We start from the raw sequence: 15,244 nt of genomic DNA, 5'->3' as shown, positions 1-15,244 counted from the left end.
TCTCAGAAAAACACTCAGGAAGCGCTGCAGTATTTTTAGGTTATCATCTTCCTGACAAGTCTCAGCAGAGGCCTCGATGCACTTTGTCAAAAAACAAGCTTTCGATTTCTCCCCGTGCACATGTCTGATGTTTATCACCGTCTGTAAAAGCTGAAGCAAACACAGGATTAATCAATCCTCTCATCATCTCTGTGGGCGACTCTATGCAGAAAGCATCATGTCGTGGTTTCATTAGGTTTTCATGTTGAAAACATTCATGTTGTGGTGGATAGTTGTGACCCCCCCCCTTCAGGTTTCTGTCAGAGGACCAGAGAGACGCCGATGAGCTGAACTCTGACTCTGGGAACTTCCAGGAGGACGACGGTGAAGACCTGAAAACCACTGGTCTGTCTGTTATTTTGCAGAAGGTCGTGGAGGTGACGGCTCGGTGGACCGGGGAGCCGGGGGAGGCCGAGGAGCCGGGGGAGGCCGAGGGGAGACACCAATGACTCACACATTTACTCACATGCTGTTTTGTTTTTTTCCAGATTTAGCAGCACGTTTGGTTCTCGTTTCTCTTTTTGATTTGAGGGGAAATTCCTCCTCAGACCTTCAGAGATGCTCCAGTTTTCTCTTTGTTTGTTGAGCTCTGAAGGAAACTTGATGCTGCCGCTCAGACCTGACGTCTGTTTTCATCTGCTGCTTCCTCCGGTCCTTTCACATTAAAAGCTTCAGGAGCATCGACCTCTTTACCAATACAAAACAATAAAAAACAGTTACACTTCACCATCTGATCTCCTCAGACTGACTTTACTACCGGTGACGACACCAGAGAAGAAGAAATTATTCTTGCTATGGAGACGTTCTGCAGAAGTTTAATGTCTCTAGGAAGGTGTTGAGGAATTTAGGTCCGAACACAGGACAATAAACAAAGTAGAGTCTGTAAAGAAATCATAACAGAACTTATGTAAAAAATGTAAAAATAAATTAAGTTAAATCAAAGAAGAAGATTCTAACTTTGTGTTTTGCCACCTCCATTTTTTTCTGCCTTTTTCTTAAAACGTGTTACGTTGATGTTTAGCCCATATGAGGCAGTTAAGTGCAGTAAGAATTAATTTATCCCAACCAGGAAAAACCATCAGTTTATGTGGTTATTAGGTGGAAACATTTTCCCTTTATTCTGCTTCACTTTCAACAAGGAACCACAGGAGTGGTCCAAACCTGTTTCAGTGTCTCCAGACCTCCTCAGTTAACCCGACCCAGTCTTTACTGATCCACAACCATCAGTTAGAACCTGGAGGAAACACGTTACCAGACCAGACTCAGCTGTAATGATGCGTAGCTACATGTCTGGGGAGGTGGACGGTAGCTACAATACTAGCATCTACGTCAACATCGTAACTTCTACATTAACTTAATGCAGAACCATAAACTGTAGGTTCTTCTTATCACCTTCATATCATCTCATCTCTAACTGTGAAGGAGATCTGGTTCTTCTCTGGTCCAGATCGCTCCTCTGGTTTAAGCCTCTATCGTTCCTCCGGTGGTTTATGGGACGGCAGCAGCTTTTTGAACCAATCATATCTCTGTCTGTGAAGGTTCTCAGTCGTCCAGGTCGTGGTTTACATCCAAACAGCATTTTAAAATGTCATCTATACCTTTAGAGTTTAGAGAAGATGTTTCATCTGAGTAGCTCAACAAGACACTGGTGGGAAGTTCTTACAGAAACAAGAGTGGGTTTTTACCCACAGAGTTTCAGTTTAAACCTCAACTTCACTTCAGTCCATCAGCTGTGAAGAAGCTAGATGAAACGACAAGTCCAGATGATTCCTCCAGAACTAAACCACGTAGAGTGATTCTCACTGTTGTGATAGAAACTTCATAGTCTTGTCTTTCAAAAGAGACTAAGAACATGTTACTTTGTCCTAAAGAGGCTGGAATGATGAGAGGTTGATGTCTTTACATTTCCAAGAGGAGAAAGTGATTTCCTCATTATTACTTCAGGAGCTTAGAACGCTCCCCAACGCCCCCCCCCACAAACCCAACCACCACTACGTCAGAAAACCAGCGAGTCGACAGTGCGTCGCTGGAAACAGAACTCTGTGGTCGGCAGCTTTTTTAAAAACCCACCATTGGTCTCCAGACTGAGATAGTTTCACTTTCCACTCAGTGCGTTCAGGGGGGAATCGATCGACGCTCTGGAAAACCCTGCTGCAGACTGGGTGTAAAGGGGGGGGGTTTGGGTGCCCCGCGGGAGTTATTGTTACAGGTGTGAACTTTATTTAAGTCTATTTCTAGAAGCAAACTCTGCGAAACAAATAGAAAAAAAAAAATGAAAAACCACAAGAAGTAAAACCGAGAGCTGCTGGTGGTTAAAGAGAAATAAAAGAAATATCAGCCCTGACAGAGAAGGTCATAAAAACCTGGAGAATTTAAAGCTCAACCTTTAGACTTTAGAGGCATTTATTAATATGCAGGATGAGAGAATAGAACCCAGTCCATTTGTTGAATTCTTGAATTTTACATTTATTCACAAAATGTTTCCCTTTGATACTATCACTAGTGTCTCACCTTTAACTTTTTTTAATGTATTTTGGTTTGTTATACACTTCACTCACCATTTCTGAGTTTCACTATAGTCCTGGAGTCAGTGAGACACTGGTAAATGGTGTAAATAAATGTCTTTTAATAATTTATTCTATTATTATGGCTTCTATATGTGAGGGCATATGACATATATGTTTTCTTTGATTCAGTTTTTTCACCACTTGGAAGCATAAAAGTGCAACAGTCCAACTGAAAACCAGCCTACCAGCCTACCAGCCTAGTAGCTTAGCAGTCTACCAGCATAGCAGCCTAGCAGTCTAGCAGCCTAGCAGCCTAGTAGCCTAGCAGCTCAGCAGTCTACCAGCCTAGCAGCCTAGTAGCCTAGCAGCCTAGCAGCCTAGCAGCTTAGCAGCCTAGCAGCCTAGCAGCCTAGCAGCCTACCAGCCTACCAGCCTAGCAGCTTAGCAGCCTAGCATACAGCTACCAACCAACCAGAAGACACCACATACCTGGTCTGGTCCAAGGCATCGTGCAGTAGGTCATTGGTCAAAAACGTCACCTCCGTCCACATCACCACCGTATTAGCCCGTTCTGTGGGAGCTGTGGAGTAGTGGTTAGAGGTCAGTAAGGAAATCATGTATTTATTTATTTATTTTCACACCATTCAGTGTCTTTCACCAACCCAGAAGAGATTAACCCAGGACATTTTATGCAACAATAGGAGCAAATAATCAAACTTTATTACACTGTTAACAGTGACGACCCAAATTCTGAAACCAGCCATCCAGCCTCACCTGAACATGTTTCCTCCTCAGCCACAGCTCAGCTCGCTGGATGGGGCATATTTAGCTCTACAGGTGTTTATTTAATGTCTATTTCTAGAAACAAACTCTGAGAAACAACCATGAGACCAAAAACAGAAAAACCACAAGATGTGAAGAGAAATAAAAGAATAAAGCTGATGAGTGAAAGTGATGAACACCTGTCAGACTTCAGAGGAGGAGAAAGTGGGTCAGGAATCCTCTCATCTCAGTTTTCAGATCTGGTCTGATGGCGTCTCTACAGGACGACCTGAAAAGAGACAAGAGACGGGATCAGGATCGAGTCTTTAAAGGAGTCATTCAGGTCATGATATAAATGAAAGAACAAGAAGAAACATCTGGACCGGTTGTCTCTCCAGAAGACGTGTCCTAGGAGTTTAGTTCTAGTATCTGGACAGAGAAAGACATGTCCTCTGTCCTCATGTCCTAATAAATACAGTTAATATATGAATGAAGGAGGACACGCAGGTCAAACTGGACTGAATGTGGCCCCTGAACTGAACTGATCTGGACCCCCCTGGTCTAGAGGGACTCGACTCCATGAACGTCTGAGTCCTCTTCACTTTACTCTGGAAGTCTAATCAACGAGAAGATTATAAAACTGTTCTAACATGGTTCCAGATCAAAAGAAAAACAGGAAATTCTTCAAATGTTCCTGGACCGAGTCTCGTCATGACTCAGCACGGACTCACGGCTTCTCATGGATTTTGGGAAAAGAGGAAGTTAGTCCGGTCCAGTCATTCCTTCCTCCACTCAGAGCTCCAGTCCAACTCGTTTTTCACATAAATTTAGGAACTTTTTAAAGAAGACGAATGTTTCAGATTCTCTTAGAGATGAACACATTCTTTATTTCCTCAACGCTCTGATTACACGGTGGGACGTGAACTGGCCGAACTTTAACCTCAGAAAATAGATCCAGTCGACTGAAAATCTGAAAAAACTTGAGGTTCGGTCGAGAAGTCGTACGGAAAGAATCTGAAAAACAAATCGTGCACTTCACAACGTTGCCGTGCTTTTATTTTGAAAAGACACATATAAAAACAGAAATGTGATTCAACATTTTAAATAATAATAAAAAAAAACAAATAAATAGAGGTGTGCTGCGTTCAGGGTCAGTCCGTTGATGTTAGTGGTGTGTGATACCGATACGGGACCAGTATCGCCGATACCAACAGTTTTTAATAAATAACGTGGAGGCATCATCAGGCTCATTATTAATCAGTTAAAATCCAGTTTATAAAATTACCTTGAGAACAAATGAAAACAAACTCTTCTTCATTAGAGTTCAGACACAATGCGATAAAATTATGAAACTAAATCTCTCCCTTTAGTGAGTTTGGTTCTGTTCTTAAATAGACACAACAAATATTATTAAAAAAAAAGAAAACAACTTCAGTTTTCTAGTAGCATTTAATGTAGCATGTTTGTTCACGAGTCCTCGCCACAAACGAGCTAATTATCCTAAGTGCTGTAGTTATTATTGCTGTGATGTAATAGTCTTTGTTTCCTCTGTGTCTCCTGTGCAGCGTCTTCATCCACCGCCGTCCTCTTTATGAATAAAGTCCTCGTTAGCGTAAAGTCCTGAGCTGCTCCAGTCGCCCCTTCAGCTCCCTGCTCCTCTTCCTCAGCTCGTCCTTCGTCCTCAGCAGCCTCCTCTCGTCCTCCCTGATCTCCGCCACCAGCTCCGTCGCCTTCCTGAGGATCGCCACCTTGGCCGCCTTCTCGTTGAGGGCCAGGACGGGGACCTGGTCCCTCAGGGCGGCGAAGCTCCTCTTCAGCTCGTTGCGTCTCTGCCGCTCCAGGACGTTGTGAGTCCTGCGCTTGTCCTCGTCCTCGCCGCCTGACCTGGAAGACGGGCTCGCCGCCGCCGGACTCGCCGCCTTCGCCCGTTTAACGGCGGGCGGCCGGGACGCGTAGTTGTGTTGGTGGATGTTGATGTGGGAGCGTTTGAGGACCAGAGGGGAGGGACCCGAGCGAGGGGACGGCGTCCTTCGGTCCACCGTCACCACGTCCACCTCTTCTTCTTCTTCTTCTTCTTCACCCTCCTCTTCTTCTTCTTCTATGGAAAATAATAAAACATTCTGGTGTAAATTTTCACAGAAAATACCACGATAACGATACATGAAACAAATCGTTACATCGTTAGGGAGGGGGCGGAGCTTTGACGTCCAACCAGATACTAGAACGCCACCCACCTGATTCACTCTCACTGCTGCTGCTGCTGCTGAGGGGCGGCGTCTCCAGACATGGCTCCGCCTCCACCGCTGCGCCGTAGGGGAACACCACCGAGGGGTTGATGCAGTCGGAGGCTGCAGCCTGGAGGTCCTGCAGGTAACCTGGGGTCACCTGAGATCTGGAGGTGGAGGAGGAGGAGGAGGAGGAGGTGGAGGAGGAGGAGGAGGTGGAGGAGGTGGAGTCCCGCTGGGCCCGTAACGAGGCCAGCCGCTCAGACACCACCTTCTCCAGCTTGGTGGCGGCGGCGAAGCTGCTGCTCCACATGCAGTCCTGGATGATGAAGGACTGGAGGAAGGCGGCGGAGGGGCTGCAGTCGTCGTCCAGCAGCTCGGACATCGCCCCCAGGTGGCCGGAGGAGGTGGTGGAGGTTGGCGGGTGGCGGCTGGGGGACAACGGGGGCGTCGGCAGCAGCTCGAACTTCTTCCAGATGTCCTCCCCGGGTCCAGGGAGGAGGTGGCTGCGTGGGGGGAGGTAGAAGTCCTCGTCCTCCTCGCCGTCCAGGAAGTAGGGCTGAACCGAGTCGTAGTCGTAGTCGTAGTTGGTGCTGGTTAAAACCGGCGGCATGATGGCGAACTGAGGAGCAGCAACACATGACGTTAGCATCACCTGTTCACATGGTCTCACCTGTACACAGGTATATACGCCCCATGTTCTTACTGCTGACTCACTTCTGCATTTCACTGCTCTGTAGCTGCACATGTGGAATAACGGTAAAATCTAATCTAACATTAGTCGAGACATTTACACCAAACATCATTCAAAAAACAGGTCATTTAACACCAGACAATATAAAACGCATGACACCATTTAACTCTGCTACAGTGATTCAATAACAAAATACAGATGAATTTAAAAGTAATAATAGAGAAACATTTGCATAATCCATACTGAGCATTTACTTGTGTGTCACTGATTCAAAATTAGTTTTTGATTTTTTAAAAAAGGGTAAATTAAGGTGAAACTGATATTAAAATAATCCAAACTCCAGAGTCTCTGCTTTAAATTAACAGCCTCATGAACTGGGTGTGTGAGACCAGCTGAACAAAACTTCACCCGTGAAACGGATCATTAAGGTTCCACTTTGGTTTTGGTCTCAGATTAAAGCTTTAAAATGTGGTTCAAACACAGATTCATGATCAGAAGAGGACGAGCAACACTTCGGCTCTGAATAATTATTCATTCAGGCTGATTTTGTAAATAATTTAAACACGATTTCTGCAGTTTAACCAAACTCCATTATGAAAAGTTGAGATTCTAGTTTAACATTACAAAATCAAACTTTAAAGAGCAAACTGTCAGTATTAAGTTAATACAGTGACATATTCTGACTTCAGGGCAAATTCGTCGCACTTCATTTAAATTAAATTAAGTTTAACAAGTTTAAGTTTGAAAACGAGCGTGTTCTGAACAGTTCGTTTAAATGAAAAAGCATCAGGTTTAACTCACCTTTATCTAAACTGCTGCAGATAATGAAGTTGAAGCGCCGCTGTCTCAGAAACATTCAACCTCCTCCAGCTGCTCTGCGGCCTTATAAGACCACGCACTGTATCCGTCCGCGCATGCGCCGCAGCTTCATAGTAAACAAAGCATTTATGTGAAGTGACGTGGATGGAAAGAAAAAAGTCAGATGAAAAAGGTTCAGTTAGAAAAAAAACAAAACCGGAAAGAGGCGTTAGACCGTGGGGACTACTTTACTGGGCGGAGGGGTCCACTGTGCGGGACGAGGCGCTGGGCAGAGACGTGGTGGTCCGGTCCGAGCTGCCTGTAAATGACGCTGAGGAAAGAAGTTCCGGGAAATCACTGCTCATCTGCGATGAGGTCACGGAAACAACAAATAAACAAAACAAAACAAAACAAAACAAAACAAAACAAAATAAAAACAAAAACAACAATAAAAAATAAAACACACACACACACAAAAAATAACAATAGAATAAACAAACAACAAAACCGAACAAAACAAATGAAATAACCAACCGCAGGCAAATAAAAACAACAAAACTAATTAAAATGAAAAAACAAAACCAACAACAAAAAACAAACAAAAATAAAATGAAAAGGAAAACAAATAAAGACAAAGATATACACTTATTAAAAATTAAAAAATAAATAACGCATAAAAAGACTAAATTAAATTTAAATACATTTTAATAATTAATTTCATCTAATTAAAATGATAAGAAATCAAACAGAACAGTTTTACAGGAAGAAAATCTGATAATAAATAACAATAATGGAAATATAATTCTTCTGTCTTTTTCTTGTACATTTGTTCATATGTTAATTTTTTTGCTCATACTATTTAATTTAATAGACTTTCACTTACATTTGGTTTTAATATTATTTTATATTAATTTTAGTTTATCTTTCTTTTGACTTATGCTTCTCCACACTGTTTTTTATGTGCTACTATATTCTGATCAGGCAGTTTTCCTTGTGGATGAATAAAATCTATTTATAAATAAATAAATAAATGAAATATGTAGAAAAACAATCCTGTTCCTCCTCCTCCTCAGTCTTTCTCTCAAACAGTCCCTCTGCTGGTTCAAACAGGGAACTGCTGCACTCAGCCACGCTGCTTCCTAGAAGCTAAGCTAACTAATGCTAAGCTCAGAGAAACACGAGTGGAAGCTATTTTCTGTTAAAATACCTGTAGAGCAGAAGCATTCAGCTACTTATTCTCTACAGCCAGTTACAATCATAAAATAATAAAATAAAGTAGAACAGTGAAATAAAACCACGGCATCGTTTAAAGTCAAGATTAAATATTTATTGATCCCGATGGAAGTTCAGTATCCAGAGGAAGTCACAGGTCAGCATGCACCCAATACAAACGGTATAGGATAAATACTTACGCTATAAAATGAATGGAATATACGATAAATACAACCATAAGATACACAAATGTATACGCACATAATATATAAAAACACAGAGTGAACATGAGACGTAGTGTGTGTTTACATGGAAGAGGCTCATAGAGGTGAACACGGTAATAAAAACTAATACTGTTAAAAGTCAAGATGCTGCTGGAGAATCAGTATCTAGTCACTAGTCAGGATGCTTTAAACACCACGACAAGAAATTAATCAAACACGTAGAAATGTAGCTGAAACCTTTTAGTGTTTTGTTTTTCTACATTTCTGAAACACAAGTCCTGAAAGACGATAAAGAGCCTGAAAATGAGCCAATATTACATATCAGAGAGCAGCTCCTCTACATTAAACGTGATGAGACTCAGGTCCTGGTTCAGTTTCTATAAATCAGGGATTTGTCTCATGTTTGTGTTGAAGTGTGTGATGACAACAGATGAAAGGAGCTTTGTGAGGAGCTCAGAAAAAGAGTTGTTGTTGCTCATCAGGCTGGAAAAGGTTCCACAACCATCTGTAAAGAGTCTGGAAGCCACAAATAATCCACAGAGAGTCAGACAGATTGAAGACAACTGTTCCCCTCCACAGGAGTGGTCCACCAACAAACATCACTCCATCATAGTGGGAGAGGAACCAGAGGAACCCAGGGGAACTTCTAAGCAGCTAAAGGCCTCTCTCACATTGGCTGATGTTCATGTTGATGAATCCACTCAACAACCAAAGACACTGCTCTCTGTCCACAGAGATCATGTGGGACAATGTTTAGTGGACAGATGAGACCAGAGTAGAATAGTTTGGTGTAAATGTTTGGAGATGAACCAACACTGCATTCCAGCATCAGAACCTCATCCCTCCAGGACACATGGGGGCGCTAATGTCCTGGTTTGGGCCTGTTCTGCTGCATCTGCTCATCATTGCTGGACCAATGAACTGTGAATTCTACCAGTGAACTCTGAAAGAAAATGTCAGGACATGAGTCCATGAGCTGAATGTGAAGAGAAACAGGACAAGGAGCCCAAGAACACCAGTGGTTCTCCAGAAGAACCAGATGAATGTTTAGGAACAAGTCAAAGTCCTGACCTTCATCCAGTAGAAATGTTGGAGCATCAGCTGATGAGAGGAAACCACCAACATCTCACAACCCACCTGGTTCTGATCTGAATGGGATCAGATTAGACCCTGATCAGCTGTTACCAGGAACATTTAGTCTAAAGGACTCGCTCAGATATGGAAGAATGGACCATTTTACTACAATATTTGTCTCTGATTCTGATTTCTGGGTTCTCTTTAACTACTTTCAGGTCTCGTGCTGATGTTTTGATTCATTTTTATGCTACAAGATGTAAGAATATAAAGATATGGAATAAACATGAGATATATCGTGTGGATATATAAATATTCAAAGTGCTTCTGGATGATTCACCACAAACCTACTGCACAGTTCACCTATAAGTCACATGACGGCTGAAGCACAGTCCGATCTGAAACACTGATTTTTTAAATTTCTTTTTTTTCTTCTAGACAACAGTTTAGAAAATCTCAGTTTAACAAACATTGGAACAAAGTCTTCACCAGATTGATGGTGGAGTTCCTCAGGGAATCTATGTGGGTCCTCTGTGGTTCTCCACGTCACGTATCCCCGTTGTTTCAGGACTGTGTCCTCTGAGCTGAGTGTGTCTTCATGTGGACGAGCAGACTGTGGCTCTTGCTGAAGGTTTTGCCGCATGTTTCGCACCAGTACGGCCTCTCGCCCGTGTGCGACCTCTTATGCTGCAGCAGAGTCCAACTCCGCCGGTAACTTTTACCGCAGGTTTTACAAGAGTACGGTTTCTCCCCCGTGTGCGTCCTCGTGTGCACGGTTAAGTGGATATTCCGACTGAATCGTTTCCCGCACACTTTGCAAGAGTAAGGCTTCTCGCCGGTGTGAGTCTTTATGTGTCCGACCAAACTGCCGCAGTGACTGAAACGCTTCCCGCAGGTTTTGCAGCAGTACGGCTTCTGGCCCGTGTGGATTCTCATGTGGACCTTTAAGGCGCAGTTGTACCTAAATTTCTTCCCGCACATTTCACAGGTGAACGGCTTCTCGCCCGTGTGAGTCCTCATGTGCGAGATCAAATTGCTGCTGCGGCTGAAGCATTTCCCACACGTTTTGCAGCAGTGCGGCTTCTCACTGGTGTGGATCGTCGAATGCTTCGTGAACACCGACAAGTCGAAGAACTTTTTCCCACAGATTTTGCAGGAGTAAGGCGTCTCACCCGTGTGAGTTCCCACGTGGACTTTCAGGTCGTACTTGTACCTAAAATATTGACCGCACATTTCACAGCTGTACGGCATCTCGCCGGAGTGAGTCCTCATGTGGACGGTCAAGTTAACACTTTGACTGAATCGCTTCCCGCAAGTTTCACAACTATACGGCTTCTCACCTGTGTGAGTCCTCATGTGAGCGTTCAGGTGACTACTGCGACTGAAACTTTTACCACACGTTTCACAGGAGAACGGCTTCTCGCCCGTGTGAGTCCTGTGGTGTATCTTCATTAGATACATAAACTTGAAGCCTTTCCCACAGACGTCACAGATCACAGACTTCTTGCCTGTGTCGGTGTCACACTGACTCTCTGATACTGACTCTCTGGAGCTGCATGTTGAGCACGGTGATGGTTTCTCGCCTGCCTGCGAACTCTTCCGAACGGTCTCCTGGATTCTTTCGCTGAGGGTTTTGCCACATGTCTCACAAGAGGACGACTTGTCGTCGGTGTGAATTCTCATGTGGAAGGTCAAGCCTCCGCTGTGAGTGAAGCTCTCGCCGCATATTTTGCAGGAGTACGGCTTCTCTCCGGTGTGAGCCCTCATGTGGACGTTCAGGTGATGCCTCAGGCTGAACCGCCTCTCGCATATTTCACAGCAGTACGGCTTCTCGTCTCTGTGCGCCGCCGTGTGCTGCGTGAATTCGGACAAGTCGAAAAACGTCTTCCCGCAGGTTTTGCAAAGGTACGGCTTCTCGCCGGTGTGAGCCCTCATGTGGATTTTCACGTCGTACTGATACCTAAAACTTTTACCACATGTTTCACACGAGTACGGTTTCTCACCTGTGTGACTTCTGTAGTGAATCTTCATCTTGGACTTAAACCTGAAGACTTTTCCACAGACGTCACATGTCACAGACTTTTTACCTGCGTCAGTATCACTCCGACTCTCTGGGATGTGACCGTCGTCTACATTCTTACTGCGACTCGTGTCTCTGCGACGTCTCTTCTTTGGACTCAGCTCTTCGTTTCTGGTGGATCCTGAGTCCACATGCTCGACTCCTCCCTGATCTGGGCTCTCAGCTCCAGGAGAAATGTGAGAGAGGAGCTGGTCCCGGTTTGGTTCTGGTTCGCTGGGATCACTTTCCTCATCAGTAGGCGTCTCCAGGAAGGAATCAGCCTCCTGCTTCAGTGCAAACTGCTCCAACTCTTCCTCTTTAATCTGTAGAAGTTCTGGTTCCTCTGGTTCCTCCTTAATCTGTGGAGGTTCTGGTTCCTCCTGGTCCAGACTGGAGTTCCTCTGGTCAGTAAATGCCTCCTCTTCCTCCTTACAGACATGTTGCAGTGACAGATCTGGAGGGACAAAGAGACACAACCTCTGACAGTTCTTAGTCTCATCTGAGTCCATGTTCTACCACTATCATCACACATACTGTTCATGTTTATCTTTTACGACATATAATCTGTTCTGTGCTGAGAGAGATCATCAGCTGAGCCGCGGGACATTATCCAGTTTCAACGGTTAGAAAATTATTATTTATTTACTTCAAATAATTAGTCTTGGTTCGTCTATGCCGACGACGTAAAGCGACAGGAAGAAGAATTAAATCCTCTTCCACTAGAGGGCAGAAGGTGGATGATTAACCTGTTTATCTACCAGCTGGAATTCAAACAACAGAATAAGTCCTGATGCTCTGAGAGCGACAGCGATGGATAAACGCTGGAAAAGAAACTGGTTCTGACCCGGATGAAGAAAACAAACTGGTTCTGACCCGGATGAAGAAAAGAAACTGGTTCTGACCCGGATGAAGGGCTCGGTCACTCTAGATAATAGTAAGTGCTTCAGTAGCGGTAGCTTCCCTGGGCTGGTACGGCTGGAATAAGTGTCCTCTGGTACGAACGCATGAGACGAGTCAGTAAACAGTGAGTAAAGTGACAGGAGATGATCATTGTTTCATCAGTTCTTTAGACATGATCTAACGTAAAATATGAGCCGTGACTCCAGGTTGACAATCACTGGTTTGTTCTAAAGAACATGGAACATTTAATCAGTAATCTGTAAAAACTCAACTTTAGTGCATTTAAACTGCATCAAGGACAAACTGTGTCTAAACCAGATTAAACAAAACCAGATTAATCCAGATTAACCAGAGCCAGACCAGATTAAATTAAACCAGACTAGATTAATCCAGATTAAACGAAACCAGACTAAACCAGACTAGATTAATCCAGATTAACCAGAACCAGACCAGATTAAATTAAACCAGACTAGATTCATCCAGATTAAACGAAACCAGACTAAACCAGACCAGACTAATCCAGATTAAACTAAAAAAGACTAAACCAAACCAGATCAGACTAATCCAGATTAAACTAAACCAGACCAGACTAATCCAGATTAAACTAAACCAGACCAGACTAATCCAGATTAAACTAAACTAGACTATATTAGATTAAATTAAACCACAGACTAGAAACTAAACCAGACTCGACAAGAAAGCATCAGATTTCACTAGATTCACGTAGACCACATGAGACCAGATTAAGCTAAATCATAGACTAGACTAAACCAGACCAGGTTAAACCAGATTAGGCTCAATTCGTGCAGACCAGACTATATCAGATCAAAATAAACCATAGACCAGACCAGATCTCTGTCTTCTACTACTCAGCCTGGCTACCGTGGCTAGGCTAACAGGCTAACAGGCTAACAGCAGCTAATGCTAGCTGGAGCTAATGTTACCTTTGAGGACGTCGGACCTCGACGTCTCTGTCTCAGCTGAAGACATCGTTAGTTTTTATCTGCGACACGACGACACAACGTCCTCCAGCTCAGTCCACACACACACACACACACACACACACACACACACACACACACACACACACACACACACACACACACACACACACACACACAACATAGTCAACGCTTCCGCCTGGTGTCCCGCTGCCCGGGTCCGGCCGAGAACCGAGGTCCACTTTTAGTTCCGCTCCACTTTGAAATCTTTATTCACACGAGGAATAAAATGTTGGTCGTTGAGTTTCATTTACAACTGAAATAAATAAATAAATGACACGATCAACAGCATTGAACCCAGTGAAATAAGATAGAATAAAATAAACGACACTCTAGACTAGACTTCTTCTTCTTCTTCTTCTTCTTCTTCTTCTTTTATTATCGTTTTAAACGGTGGTTGTAAACAACTTTCAGGTGCATTACCGCCACCTACTGAGCTGGAGTGTGGATCTGGATGACCTCCTATCATGTTCTATATCATATAGGGTCGCGGGGTTTGCTGGAGTCTGTCCCAGCTTTCATCGGGTGAGAGGCGGTGTCCACCCTGGACATGTCTCCAGTCTGTCCCAGGACTAACACTGAGACAAACAACCATTCACACTCACACCTGGGGTCAGTGTAGAGTCACCTATCAGCCTAACGAGCATGTCTCTGGAGGTGGGAGGAAACCGGAGAACCTGGAGAGAACCCACGCAGACACAGGGAGAACATGCAAACTCCACCCAGAAACACTCAAGCTGGACTCAAACCTGGAGGCATCAGCGCTACTGGATGATCTGAATCCTACAAAATAAACCTCTTTTTCAAAATAAATTAATTAATAAAAAACACCCTTTAATACAAATGTTTTTGGAATAGTTTAGATATTTTCAATGTAACCTCTTCTTCCTCTAATTGATAGATATGTTATTTACTGTTGATATAATGAACAATTTTCTGTAACAAGCTCTACAGTCTCTCTACTAAAACCACACTCACATAAACCATTATTATGCTTATTCTGTTTCTACTTGTAGTCCTACTCCAACCAACACTGACTTTTATGAAAGTTGTGCTCTCATTATCCCACAGGTATTTCCATCCTTCCTTAGATTATACTTTGATTTGCTTTGGATTGCAGCTTTACTAATGCTTCCTCTCATCCACCAGCTGTGTGGGCAGGAACCCACAGAAAGACAACGCTGAACTTTCTGAAGCAGATCCAGCCTCGACTGGGCCATGATATTTACAATGAGGAGTCTGAAGCAGTTAAAGCCTCACTCTTAGGGGATAGAACCGACGTCCACTTTAGGTTGTGCTCCACTTCCTCTTCCTCTGTGGGATTTATAGGATTTATAGTGCACTAATTTATATGTGCTTTACTGCCACCAACTGGGAAAAAAAAATAATAATAAAGCCTCTAGATTCTGTTGTCTGATGTAAACTAACTCAGTCAGTCAGTGTGAAGTCGTGGGGTTCAGCCTCCATCAGTGACCGAACCAGATTCTACCTCTGGACGTCGTATGTGGTGAAGAAGCACATGTTCAACTGTTGGTTACAAAGCGACAATGAAAAATAGTCAATATTCCAGACTGGCCAAGAAGAACAACCACAAAAAGTCGTTTTTTCCATCTGCCACGGCCCCAGTGAGGAATGTTTAAACTGATCCACAGACAAAGATGTTATAATAAAAATATACACGAAATAACAACACTCTAGAAACAGAGCATATTTATAAAAGACCGAAAGAAAGAAATATAAAATATAAAG

The 15,244-nt window shown here is 43.5% G+C and overlaps 2 protein-coding genes across 4 annotated transcripts; both read right to left on the bottom strand.

Annotated features, from left to right (window-relative positions):
- Positions 1-4,337: 4,337 nt before the first annotated feature.
- On the bottom strand, positions 4,338-7,476 carry LOC125011002 (transcriptional regulator Myc-B-like). Of its 3 annotated transcripts, none has more exons than XM_047589990.1 (4): positions 7,261-7,476; positions 7,029-7,152; positions 5,543-6,155; positions 4,338-5,406 (listed from the first exon to the last, which is right to left on the bottom strand). In XM_047589990.1, the coding sequence occupies exons 3-4, from the start codon at positions 6,144-6,146 to the stop codon at positions 4,916-4,918; spliced, it is 1,095 nt and encodes a 364-aa protein (XP_047445946.1). In that variant the 5' UTR covers positions 6,147-6,155; positions 7,029-7,152; positions 7,261-7,476; the 3' UTR covers positions 4,338-4,915. The 3 variants fall into 3 exon arrangements, with proteins under 3 accessions (XP_047445946.1, XP_047445945.1, XP_047445944.1); XM_047589989.1 differs by having other exon boundaries at positions 7,278-7,476; XM_047589988.1 differs by having other exon boundaries at positions 7,029-7,476.
- A 2,062-nt stretch (positions 7,477-9,538) lies between these two features.
- On the bottom strand, positions 9,539-13,594 carry LOC125010914 (zinc finger protein 883-like). The gene is made up of 2 exons (XM_047589861.1): positions 13,439-13,594; positions 9,539-12,048 (listed from the first exon to the last, which is right to left on the bottom strand). Exons 1-2 carry the CDS (start codon positions 13,482-13,484, stop codon positions 10,100-10,102), a joined length of 1,995 nt encoding a protein of 664 aa, XP_047445817.1. The 5' UTR covers positions 13,485-13,594; the 3' UTR covers positions 9,539-10,099.
- Between the last annotated feature and the right edge of the window lie 1,650 nt (positions 13,595-15,244).

This window comes from Mugil cephalus, chromosome 7 (assembly GCF_022458985.1).
Source record: "Mugil cephalus isolate CIBA_MC_2020 chromosome 7, CIBA_Mcephalus_1.1, whole genome shotgun sequence".
Lineage (NCBI taxonomy): Eukaryota > Metazoa > Chordata > Actinopteri > Mugiliformes > Mugilidae > Mugil > Mugil cephalus.
The sequence above is the reverse complement of the archived record's forward strand: the minus strand, read 5'-3'. Positions and strand labels throughout refer to the sequence as shown.

Bases quoted from the DNA above. Each gene is read 5' to 3' on its own strand.
- LOC125010914 (XM_047589861.1), bottom strand. From the start codon at position 13,484: ATGTCTTCAGCTGAGACAGAGACGTCGAGGTCCGACGTCCTCAAAG. The intron at 12,049-13,438 runs GTAACATTAGCT...TTGTCCCTCCAG, and splicing joins GAGGTCCGACGTCCTCAAAG to ATCTGTCACTGCAACATGTC.
- LOC125011002 (XM_047589988.1), bottom strand. From the start codon at position 6,146: ATGCCGCCGGTTTTAACCAGCACCAACTACGACTACGACTACGACTCG. The intron at 5,407-5,542 runs GTGGGTGGCGTT...TATTTTCCATAG, and splicing joins CAGCAGTGAGAGTGAATCAG to AAGAAGAAGAAGAGGAGGGT.